At 42.4% G+C, this 13095-nt stretch overlaps 1 protein-coding gene across 1 annotated transcript in view; it reads left to right on the forward strand.

Moving 5' to 3' along the window:
* Tet1 (tet methylcytosine dioxygenase 1) overlaps positions 1-13095 on the forward strand; it is an 80320-nt gene that overhangs the window by 7194 nt on the left and 60031 nt on the right. Inside the window, exon 2 of the mRNA XM_090346959.1 lies at positions 9919-9972. Coding sequence (XP_090203085.1) covers positions 9919-9972 — 54 coding nt within the window. The remainder of the gene's footprint in view (positions 1-9918; positions 9973-13095) is intronic.

The raw sequence follows: 13095 nt of genomic DNA on the forward strand, positions 1-13095 counted from the left end.
TATGACATATGGAACATATTTTTGCTACCAACTCCTTCAATTGAAGGCAGATGTTGTGAGTTCTTTATGCCTGGAAGGAATCTCTCTGGATCTCTACTGAAGCTTTAGTAGCCTACTGTGGGACTGTGAGGTGTCTATAAGGAAAGCATCACCTTATACCTAGCGATCATGTGTGTGCACTAACACCAAATATGTCACCAAAAATGCATGCTGATCTTTTTTTTTTTTTTTTGGCAGTCCTGGGCTTGAGCTCAGGGCCTGAGCACTGTCCTTGGATTTTCTCAAGGCCAGAGCTCTACCACTTGAGCCTCAGCACCACTTCTGGCTTTTTTTTATGTATGTGGTACCAAGGAATCGAACCTGGGTTTTCATGCTTGCTAGGCAAGCACTCTACCATGAGGCCAAACTCCCGGCCCCAGCATGCTGATCTTAACTGGTTCTGTTTTTCTTGTGGGCATTAATTTCTGAAATCCTGTCATGACTGTTTCTTCTTTCTTTTTTTCTCTTTCTTTCTTTCTTTCTTTCTTTCTTTCTTTCTTTCTTTCTTTCTTTCTTTCTTTCTAGCTGTCTCTTACTGTATAGTCCAGTCTTCCTATATTGCTCAGACATATTTCCTCCCATCTTAACTTTCTAGGTACTGAGATTATAGGCATACACCAGTTTACTTACCTTACTCTTCTGTATACATTTTTATATTATTTATCCACTTATTTATGTATTATCAAATTTTGCCAGTCCTGGGGCGTGAACTCAGGGCCTAGGCACTGTCCCTGAGCTTCTTTTGCTCCAGGATAGCATTCTACTACTTTGAGCCATAGCCACTTCCAGTGTTTTCTGTTTATATGGTACTAAGGAATTGAAACCAGGGCTTCATGTATGCTAGGCAAGCACTCTACCACTAAACCACATTCCTAGCATTTATTTATTTATTTATGATCCATTGTGGGACTTGAACTCAGGACGTGGACTTTGTCTCTGAGACTGCTCAAGGCTAGCACACAGCACTAATTCCAATTTTTGAGTGGTTAAAGAGTCTCATGGGGACTTTTCTGTCCTGGCTAGCATCAATCAACAATCCTCATATTTTAGCTTCCTAAGTAGCTAAGATTAAAATTTTGGGTCATCAACGCCTGGCTTATTTATTTTTTGTCCTATGGCCTGGCCTGGTTTCTGTCCTTGAGGGTTTTTTTTTTTTGCCAGTCCTGGGCTTGGACTCAGGGCCTGAACACTGTCCTTGGGTTCTTTTTCTCAAGGCTAGAGCTCTTACCACTTGAGTTTCAGCACCATTTCTGGCTTTTTTTCTATATATGTGGTACCAAGGAATTGAACCCGGGTCTTCGTGCATGGTAGGCAAGCACTCTACCACTAGGCCGAGCTCCCGGCCCTGTCCTTGAGTTTTTTATTTCTCAAGACTAGCACTCTACCACTTGAGCCACAACTCTGCCTGTAGTTTTTTGGTGGTTTATTGGAGAAAACAGTCTCACTGATGGGCCTGCCACTGGTGGTTCACGCCAGTAATCCTAGCTACTCAGGAGGCTGAGATCTGAGGATCATTTACGCTATGTTCCCAGTCCTTTATTTTGTAGGTGAGATTCTCTCAAATACTTTGCCTAGGATGTTTTCTCAGCTGACCTTGACCTGGCCTTCCTCCTGCCTCCCTCTTCCAATTAGCTGGATTCCAATTAGGTGAAATTCCAATTTGCTGGTATCACATGGCATGAACCATCATTCCTGGCTTGTATATCATCTTACTTTGGAAGAAAAAGGTATGAAACTGACTTACACTTTCATCTAGCATTAGCATCATGCAAGTTATCCTATCGTTTAATAATGGATACATTAGAGAGGTGTGTACTTATTTTTCTGCAGAACTTAATTGCAGATCTCTTTTTATTGGTCAGCCTCTTAGTTGACAAAGCCATTCTCCTTTTGAAAAGGCCACCCTGTGGATCTATGCTGGAAGTAGCTCAAATGTTCCAGGGAAGAATCTTAATTTTTTTTTTTTAGCATTCCCACCATTCTAAAATAAGGAACCGCTGGACGTTGGGGGCTCATACCTGTGATCCTAGCTATTGAGGAGGCTGAGACCTGAACGTAGTGGTTTAAAGCCAGTCCTGGCAGGAAAGTCTGTAAGACTCTGATCTCTATATAACCACTTGAGATGTGGCACAAATGACACAGCACTAGCTTTGAGCACAAGAGCTCAGGGACAGTGCCCTGCCTCTTAGTTCAAGCTCCTGGACCAGCACTAAATAAATAAATAAATAAATAAAGGATTCCTTGCAAATGAATCAAACTAACCTAAGCAATTCAGGGAATTACAGTGAATCAGTGTTTAGTCCCAGAGGTGTTGACTAAATTGTCATCAGTTCCTCACACCTTCTAGGAGGGACACAAAAGAGAAATCTTGCTTTCTTTTCTATTTAATTATGTCCCATGGTCACCAAATCTCTGCAAAAGGAGGCTGTGATATTTTCCTGCAAAGCGAGCAGAGATTAGAAGGTGCTTAAGTAATTTCCAGAACCCAAGGCAGGAATAATGAGTGTCAGGTATACACACTAGATGTTCAACCAATGTTGGCTGTACAAGATACAACATTTCCCCATTGCTTACATGCCAGTGTCTATGACAAGAAATGAAAAGAGTAGCTGTTTGGGGGCTGGGAGTGTAGCCTAGTGGTAGAGTGCTCGCCTAGCATGCACAAAGCCTTGGGTTGGATTCCTTGGTACCACATACACAGAAAATAGCGGTGCTGTGGCTCAAGATGTAGAATGCTAGCCTTGAGAAAGCCCAAGGACAGTGCCCAAGCCCTTAGTTCAAGTCCTAGGGCTGGCAAAAAAAAAAAAAAAAAAAAAAAAGTAGCCATTTGAAGCTTAAACTGAAACTTAGTGCCTTAGACTCTCATTTATTTAGTTTTTTCAGTTAAGGCTTGTTTACTACCATACTTGAGCTGCAGCTCCATTTCTGGCTCCCCACCTCCCTGCCTCCCCCATTAATTGTAGATGAAAGTCTCATGAATTTTCTTGCCCAGGCTGGCTATTTACTGCAGTCCAGGCATTGCAAATTGCAACCTCCAGAGTAGCTTGGTTTATGGTTTATAAGCATGAGCCACTGGCCTATGTACTTATTATTACAGTAGTAAACAGCTCAGTAGTAGAGCCCTTACCTAGTTAGCTAAGTGCTGTGGGTTCAATCCCCAATACTGCCTTCCACCCTCAGAAATACATAAGCCTGAAGAAGATAAGTGTGTGTGTATGTGTTTGTGTGTAGGTGTGTTAGTGTGTTTGTGTATGCACATGTATATGTGCGTTTAGTACCTCACTCCATGTCTTGATTACAGCTGGTACTCTACCACTTGAACCATGCCTCCAGCTTGGCTTTTTGATGGTGAATTGGAGATAACGTTTCTTAGACTTTTCTGCCTTGGCTAGACTTGAACCATGATTTTCCAGGTCTTAGGCTCCCGAGTAGCTAGAGTGAGACACAGAGCCTGGCTGATATAAAATCTACCAATTTTAAAGACAATGATACAGGTATTTTGGGACAGCCAGGTCCATTTCTTTCCCTTAAATGTGCTCTTTGTTAATTTTTTAGTTAAGTATCTTAAACTTTCCACATGTTTTTGGTTGTACAGAATTCCTGAGCTGGGCGTGGGGGGAGGAGTGTAGCCTAGCGGTAGAGTGCTTGCCTAGCATGCATGAAGGCCTGGGTTTGATTCCTCAGTACCACATCAACAGAAGTGGCTCTGTAGCTCAAGTGGTAGAGTGCTAGCCTTTAGTAAAAGAAGCTGTGAGTTCAAGCCCCAGGCCTTGCAAAAAGAAATTGTAAAAGTAGAAGGGCTAGAGCTAGGAGTTTGGCCTAGTGATAGAGTGATTACCTAGCATGCACAAAGACCTGGGTTTGATTCTTATGTACCATATACATAGAAAAAGGTGAAAGTGGTGCTGTGACTCAAGTGGTAGAGCTCTAGCCTTGAGAAAGCCCAAGAACAGTGCTCAGTCCCAAATTCAAGCCCTAGGAAAAAAGAAGAAGGAGGAGGAGGAGAAGGAGAAGAAGAGAAGGAAGGAGAGGAGAAGCTGGCGTGCTTGTAATCCTAGCTACTAAGGAGGTTGAGATCTGAGGATCTCAGTTCAAAGCCAGCCAGGGCAGAAAAGCCCAAGAGAGACTTTTATCTTCAATTAACAACAAAACAAAACAAAAAGCAAAAACATCTGAAAGTGGGGGGCTAAGAGTTTGGCCTAGTGGTAGAATGCTTGCCTAGCATGCACGAAGACTCAGGTTCGATTTCTCAGTACCACATACGTAGAAAAAAGCCAGAAGTTGTGCTGAGGCTCAAGTGGTAGAGCTCTGGCATTGAGAAAGACCAAGACAGTGCTCAGACCCTGAGCTCAAGCCCAGGACTGGCAAAAAACAAAAAACCAAAACCCTGAAAGTGGGGCTCAAGTAGTAGAGTGGTAGCTCCAGGACAGTGCTCAGGCCTTGACTTTAAGCCTCAGGACTGGTGCCAAAGGCAACAGCATACCTGTAGTCAGAGTTCACTCCAGGGGCTGAGCCAGAACTATTGTTTGAGTCCAATCATTCTAAAACAGCAAGAACCAAAACATTGAATGTATTTATTTGTTTTTTAGTATTGGGGATTGAGACTAGAGACTTGCTACATTGAATACTCTTAGTCTGAATAGACTGTAGCAATCTGTGATCCTTACTCCCTCAGAACTGAATGAAAGTGTATAACATGTGTTCATGCATGTGCATGTATTTGTGCAGCACTGGTACTTGAACTCAGGGCCTGGATACTGTCACTTTGCTTTTTTCACTCAAGGCTGGCATACTACCACTTGAACTGCAGTTCTACTTCCAGCTTTTTTTTTTTTTTTTTTTTTTTGCCAATCCTGGGTCTTGAACTGGGCCTGAGCACTGTCTTTGGGCTTTCTCAAAGCTAGAGTTCTACCACTTGAGTCACAGCACCACTTCTGTCCCTTTCTGTTGATGTGGTACTGAGGAATCAAACACAGGGCTTTATGCATGTTAGGCAAGCATGCTACCACTAGCTCAAGCCCCAGGACTGGGAAAAAAAAAAAATTAAATAGTCTCACAAAAGAGTTGCCATTCAACAAAGTGGTTTATGAATTCAACATAACATTTTTTGTTTGCTTGTTTTTGCCAGTCCTGGGGCATGAACTCAGGGCCTGGGCACTTTCCCTGATTTTCTTTTGCTTAGGGATAGCACTCTACCACTTGAGCCACAGTGCCATTTCCAGCTTTTTCTGTTTATATGGTACTGAGGAATTGAACCCAGGGTTTCATGCATGCCAGGCACTACCACTAAGCCACATTTCCAGCCCCAACTTAACATTTTTATTTGCATTTTCTTGGAAATATAGTCTGTTGTTTTTAGTAGATTTTAGAGAAACATGAATCATATTCCCCACTCCCTACAAAAATGGTAAAAGATGTAAAAGAATGACACAGTTGGAAGTAGTAGCATATAGCTGCAATCCTGAGGTAGGAAAATGTAGGATTTAAGGTCAGCCTAAATTATATAGTAAGAACTTGTCTCATAAATTAAAAAAAAAAGAAAGAAAGAAAGAAAGAGAGAGAGAGAGAGAGAATCACACTGATCTCTTGAGACTTTAAAGAAGTCAGGTGCTGGTGGCTCATGTCTGTAATCCTAGCTACTAAGGAGTTTGGGATCTAAGGACTGTAGTTCAAAGCCAGCCCCAGCAGAAAAGTTCACAAGACTCTTTTCTCCAAATAACCACCAAAAAAGCTGGAAGTAGAACTGTGCCTCAAGGGGAGAGTGCTAACCTTGAACAAAAGAGCTCATGGACAATGCCCAAATCTTGAATTTAAGCTCTAGGACTAGCACATGCACAATGTGATTGACAGCAGTTATGTGAGTAAGGCAGAGTGGTTATACTGGAAATTTAGATTTCCCCAGACTCTCATCATTGATCTAATGCTGAGATTGTCCTCCTTGGGAAGCAGGGATACCATTTAACACTGGAGGAACAGGTGATTCCTGCCTGCTACCCCAAAGTTGTTGGTGGTGTTACATCCTTGCAATGACTTGTATAGGCAGCCCATTTCTCTTACCTCTTTTCTCTCCTGCCACTTTGTATGCTATTTAGAGGAAGATAAGTGAGGTTTTCAGAAGCATCTAGTACCTGGTGTTTCTTAGCATGTGTGAAACATTTTTCCTTCTGAGGAACTGAAGACATAGAATGAATGAATTGCTTTTCTGTTCCCATGTGATGTAGACTTAACTTGTGGTTTCCAGAATGATGGCTGGGCTGCACTTACTTCTGGTCCTTTCATAATGACAGGGTTTGGGTGTTGCTATTGGGGTTCTACTTATTTACACAATACAGCTTATTTAATACTGTATTTCATAGACAAATCCCATTTTGCAGTAAGGTTTCTATTAAAGACAGGGTGCTGGTGGTTCACCTCTGTAATCCTGTCTACTCAGGAGACTGAGATGTGGATTGTGGTTCAGAGCCAGCCCAGATAGGAAATCCCTGAGACTCTTATCTCCAATTAACCACTAAAAAGGCAGAAGGGGACCTATGGCTCAAGTGGAAGAGTTCTAGCCTTGTGAGTAAAAAAGCTAAGAGACAGTACCCAAGCATCAGAACTAGAACAAAAACAACAACAAAAATTAATAGGCATACATTCACATATCCAAAATGTGCATAGGATATAATTTATATAAACAATCTAAAGCATGGGCCGGGAAGGTAGCCTAGTGGTACAGTGCTTGCCTAGCATGCCTCAAGTCCTGGGTTCCATTCCACGGTATCATATACTCAGAAAAAGTTGGAAGTGATACTGTGGCTCAAGTGGCAGAGCACTAGCCTTCATTAAAACCTGTCCAAGAACACTCCAAGAAATAAGGTACCTTGAATACACAGCTGATGTGAAGAGATGTAAAACACACAGCTACTGGAGAGAAAAGAGGGATAGTCCTTCAAAAAATGAAGTATAGACTTATCCTACGTTTGAGTTCTACTGAGTATATACTTACTCAATCATTGAAAGCAGTGACTCCAAGTGATACTTGTATACTGCACATTAGCACATTAGTCCCCGTAAACAAAAGGCAAACACATCCTGAATGTCTTCACAACAGAAGAATGGATAAATAATCAAAATGTAGTATGTGCATATACACACACAAAGGAATATTACTCAGTCTTAAAAAGTAATGGCTTTCCCTTCCATCCTGCTCTGCTCACATAAATGAGCCTTGCAGACATGCTCATTAACATTTACCAACCACAGAAACATGAAATTGTTTTATACCTGTTTCAAATCTCTCTCTCTCTCTCTCTCTCTCTCTTTCTCTCTCTCTCTCTCTCTCTCTCTCTTTCTCTTTCTCCCTCGCTCTCTCTTCTTTCTTTCTTTCTTTCCTGCCAGTCCTGTGGCCTGAACTTAGGGCCCGGTACTGTCCTTGAGATTTTCAAGGCTAGAGCTCTACTACTTGAGCCACAGTACCACTTCCAGCTTTTTCTGTATATGTGGTACCAAGGAATTGATCCCAGGGCTTCAGTGCATGCTAGGCAAGCACTCTACCACTAGGTCACACTCCTGAACCCTGGGATCCTGATTTCTAACTATTTTAAGCATTTGTCATTAACCACCCCCAAAACTCTGAGCTAAAACGTGGGCTTAGTGGATTCATTAGATCAGAATCCATTGGTTTACTACAAATATTTAAGGAAGAGCTGGGAACACTTTACCTAGTAGGGATTTTTTTGTTGTTGTTGTTTTGTTTTGTTTTTGCATGGAAGACAGTGGTCTACAAGCGGAAAACCAGATTGGAGGTGTATGGGGTACCTTGTAGATCAGTACTGAACATACAAGGGGTGCTAGCTTCAGTCCCCAACCCTAAGAAAAAAACTAAAAAAAAAAAAATTAAAGTAGGAAAAGTGTCATGTTGGGCTTCCCCCTTGTGCTTTCGTGGCAAAAGCAGATCCTGAGAAGTGGGAGTGATGAAAGCCAGACCTTCAGGCCCTTGCCCTTGCTGTTCCCAAGTTCTGTGGGAATCTGTTCTGAATCCAACTACAAATGGGAAACCCATTTTTGGCGTAGCAGCCAGGCAAACCATGCTGCCAGTCTTCTGCTCAAAACTTTGGCTCTGCCAGTCTGGAGGAGGTGTGTGTATTTGTGCGCTGGGGCAGGGGGCTGGGGAGGGTTGGAGGGGAAGGAAGGGGAGGACTGTCTAACCAAGATCTGTCAAGGTGGCAGTGATGACACTGTGACCTTTCGCTTTTTGGCGGTGACCTTGAGACCAGCCAGCTCTCTCTAATCCTGTGCCCGCCTGCTTGCCCATTGCAACGCCGGGGGCTTTCGGGAGGGAGAGTTCTCCTGTGCACCTTTCCCAGTGTCTGGCAGGTGTCAGCTCTGGTGCCAGCTCTCTCTTTGTCGACCACACATGGAGCAGGGGGGTGGAGTGTGGGGAGCTGTGCAGGTGGATGTGTGGAGAGAGAGGGTGGCTTTTCCTGCCTCTTGTCCCCGTTCCAGGGAAGTGGGTGGCTCTGTCTGACAGCCAGGCTGCAGTGCAGACTGGCTGCACGTGGGATGGGCTTGGCAGCTCTGGGGGAGATGTTCAGTGGTGACACAGTAGATGGTCTTGCAAGAAAGGAGGTCCCCCCCTTCATATCCCCCAAAATGTGCTTTAGTCCCAGAGAGGCCAGTGAGAGTCAGCTTTAGACTAAGGGAGAGGTTCCTTTGGGAAATGAAGGTCATCAGAGAGACCTTCTCCTTTCTCTCTTGATTGTTCCAGTGGCAAGTGTCATTTAAACAAGTCCACTCCTTCTCCTGTCCTTCTCCTTGTTACCGGGCTTACTGTTACTTCTTAATCCGCCTTTGTCGTTGGACATTTATTGACAGAAATCAGATTGCTGTGTTTCTGGGCAAAGCGCCTGCCGCAAAGAGGTGTGGTTCAGAGGAATGAGACAAGCAGCCCAACAGCTGAGCCTTCCCTGTCCTCACATAACCTCCCGCCTTAAATATCGCCAATATTTAGCCTCGCCTTATAAAGTCAAAATGCACAATACCTTCCAGAGTTTCAGCTAGTGCAAGTTGCACCCCCCCCTAGGCTTGAGAGACCGAGCATCGCTCCCCCTCCCCCGCCGTGCAGACATGACCTCAGAGCCACCAAGAGGTTACTAATCTGGGACACTCCGCCATCGATCCGGTGCTGCTGGTGCTGCTGCTGGTGACCTGGGAATTTGTATGCTTTCCCCCCCCCCCCCCTTGCTAAAGCCTCCTGTGATTTCGGCGCGACCAGATCCTCTGCAGAGAACTCCATGTCGCAGCTTGTGGCTGCCTGTGTCCTGTGGTGAGGAGCAGAGCTGCACAGGAGATCCTTTGTCTAGGAAGGGCTAGGGCTGAGAAGATCACTTTGGAGTTGCTAGGTTCTGCATTGCTATTGGCTGCACTCTTTGTGGGGCTGTTTTTGCAAAAGGCATGCCCAGCACGTCTACAGTGCTGGCAGGCCAGGGCTGCCTTTAAACACCATGATAATAATACCAAAAGCAGTTTGCAGAACTGTTCCACTGTCGAAGCTTCCTCTGCAGAACCAAGCAAGATGGCTACCTCGTGGGCTTCGCTCTGAAGAATACAGAGGCTAATTAAGACAGACTTTAAGGAGGGGGGAAGGGGTATTTCCCTCCTTCATCTTTATGCAAGTGTTTTGGGTTCACCCCCCCCAAGTGACTTTTTAAAGTGTACATTTTTTTTTTTTTTTACATAAGCTCTTTAGGTTCTGCCTAGCAAACATGTGGATGTTTTTAAATGGTATCAATATTTTTATAGAGAAATAGTCAAAATAAAAAAAATTGGGGGAGAGGTGGGAGCTAATATTTTTCTTAAAAGGAGGCTGATTTTCCAATTTGATTTTTTTTTTTTTAGGTTATAAAAGAAAACAAGAGGTCCCAGAGGGAAAAGAAGCCCAAAGTTTTAAAGGTAATCAGCTGTTGATTAAATGATATGTATATATATTTTTTCCATTTCATATAGTTTTTTTTCTGTCAGTTGAGGGTAAATCTGCAGTACAGTGGAGGTGAATTTTTCCAGATTGTCAGTGGATAAATGAAATTTCATTCAACCAAAGGGTTTCCCCATCCCCCTTTTCTAATGTACTACTTTATGTGAATATTAACATCTTTGATTTTCAACTCCAGACAAGTCTTGCAGAAGGAAAAGTTTATATGCAAAGTATTAGAACTAAAATTCATTTTTCCTTAGAGGTCCCTTTGTAACAACATCTGTGTCTGGTCTTGCGCCAATGGGTACTTAAAGCTTTCCAGGAGAGTGGTGCTACTTGAAATTGACAGCTAGGAACATTGTGATTTTTAATAGGCCACCCATTAAATACTGTTTTAAAATGTGTGATCCCTTTCCCCCCCACAAAGAAAAGGGGTACAAGAAAGGTCCTTGGAGATTTGGAGATTTGAGTTCAATATAAAATGTATAGGTCATTGAGATCTTACAGACAAATGATAGTTGTTTAGTTGTTTAATCCCAAATTTACATTATGTCATCTTTGATTTTAGCATCCATTGAGCTTTTAGGATATGCATGTTCTCCTTATTTTGTATAGATTGTCTGATGAGTTCTTAGCAAGTAACCTAATTTGGTTATAGGCTAGCAGTCTGTTGGGAGCTTTGCACAGTATTGAAGAAAAGGGTTAATTTAAAAGCATATGGCATCACCAAAAGTTCAAGACTGGCAAATAGATGCTAATGTGGGTTAAGATTGCAAGTGGTATATTGGAATTATAAATGAAGGTACCTATTTATTTCTAGAAGAAATATTAAGCAATAAAACTGGTCTGTAAAATCATATTATCAGTATTTAATTTTAAAAATCTTTTAACCTCACTATAGCTTTTGTAAATAAAGTTTTAATGCTCAAAGAAGAATGTGTTGAACTGTGACTTGTACATATAGTAGAATTATACCTCATTTGTTTTCCTGGTTGTGTAACTAGAAAATGTTGACACTGAGAACCAAACATTGCCTTGCTTTCTAATTTGACTGGCAACCTGGAATTTGTGTTTCCTGAATGTCCATTTTTCATCCGTCAACCAATATGTACAGCCAACTATGTGCCAGCCACTGTGAAATGATGGTATATTTTATGGGGTCTGGACAATAATATATAAGTGTTTAAAGAAATGAAATTAGTATTTTTTTCTTTCATTCTGAAGAATAAATATATATTCTACATAGAAGCCAGGTAATGGTGGCTCACACTTGTCATCCTAGCTACTCAGGATGCTGAGATCTGAGGATCCTGGTTCAAAGCCAGACCGGCATGAAAATCTGTGAGACTGTTACCTCCAATTAATTATGAGAAAAACCAGAATTGGCTCTGTGGCTCAAGTGCTAGAGTGCTAGCCTTAAGCAAAAGAAATTCAGGGACAATGTCCAAGTCCTGAGTTCAAGTCCCAGGATTGGCCAAAAAAAAAACCAGGTCTACCAAGATTTTTTCTATATGTTCTGTATTGCATGTAGTCCTTGTTTTCGAGTGAGAAATAGTTGAAGCCTTGCTTTCAAATTTAGAGGTGTCTGTGGAAACAAAAGGATAGACTAAATGTAGAAACTAATAAAAACTAAGTATAAGGCTGGGAGCATGTCCAAGTAGTAGAGTGCTTGCTTAGCATGCATGAAGCCCTAGGCTCTATTCCTTGATGCCACTTACACACAAAAAAAGCCGGAAGTGGTGCTATGGCTCAAGTGGTAGAGAGCTAGCCTTGAGAAACCTCATACACAGTGCCCAGGCCCTGAGTTCAAACCCCAGGACTGGCTAAAAACAAACAAAACTAAGTCTTATGACTAAATCTCTTTTGGAAGTACGGGGGTTTAGACTCAGTGCCTTGTACTTGTTGGGCTGGACCTCTACCATTTGAACCACACCTCCAGCCTGTTTTTTGTGTGTTTTTTTTTTACTGATTATTTTGGAAATAATCCGTTCACTGGTTACCAACTAAACTTCCCTGACTGAGCTGGCTTTAAAGTTCTCCAGACTGAGGCCTCTTGAATAGCTAGGATTATAGGCTTGAGCCACTGGCACTCAACCTAACTAAATCTTTTCCAACTTTTGCTTGGGAATGGAATTGAGCTTTGGGAATACTGTTTGATTCCATGTTAATTTAGCTAATGTGTGAGTGTCTAGTCACCTGAACTGTTTCAGAAATAAATATACCATACATTGCATTTGGAAATTATAGCACTAGGTGCTGACTTTTAATTTTTTCTTTTTTTTTAAAAAGTAAATGCCTGTAAGTACCCCATTTTTTTCTGTGTTATAGTAAGCAGAACTGAATTGATGCTCACTTTACCTTTATAGTTAACAAGTGTGTAAGAGTAAGGAAAAGTGTGAGGCCGGGAGTTTGACTTAGTGGTAGAATGCTTGCACGAAGACCCGGGTTCAATTCCTCAGTACCACATACATGGAAAAAAGCAGTAAGTGGTGTTGTGGCTCAAATGGTAAAGCTCTAGCCTTGAGAAAAAGTCCAAGGACAGTGCTGAGGCCCTTAGTTGAAGCCCCACAACTGGCAAAAAAAAAAAAAAAGTAAGTATAAGGAAGGAGTTATATAGTCCAAAAAGAAATGTACTCTTTACCTGACTAATCTAACTGTAACCCTGTGTATATCGCCTTTATGATAACAGTAACACACCTGTAATCTTAGCTACTCAGGAGGCTGAGATCCAAGTCTTGGTTCAAAGCCAGCTCAAACAGGAAAGTCCTTGAAACTTTTTTTTGGGGGGGGGAGTTGGTCATGGGACTTGATCTGGGCACTGTCTCTGAACTCTTCAGCTCCAGGCTACCGCCCTATTTTTTGAGCCACAGTGCCACTTCTAGTTTTCTGATGGTTAATTGGAGATAAGAGTTTCATGAACTTTAGTGCCCTGGCTGGGTTTGAACTGTGATCCTCAGATCTCAGCCTCCTGAGTAGCTAGGATTACAGGCATGAGCCACACCACTCCTGGCTCTTGAAGCTTTTTATCTCCAATTAACTACCTGAAAACTAGAAGTAGCTTGGTGGCTCAAAGTGGTAGAGTTATAGCCTTGAAGAACAGC

Source organism: Megascapheus bottae, chromosome 15 (genome assembly GCF_031878675.1).
Source record: "Megascapheus bottae isolate mThoBot1 chromosome 15, mThoBot2.hap1, whole genome shotgun sequence".
Taxonomy (NCBI): Eukaryota; Metazoa; Chordata; class Mammalia; order Rodentia; family Geomyidae; genus Megascapheus; species Megascapheus bottae.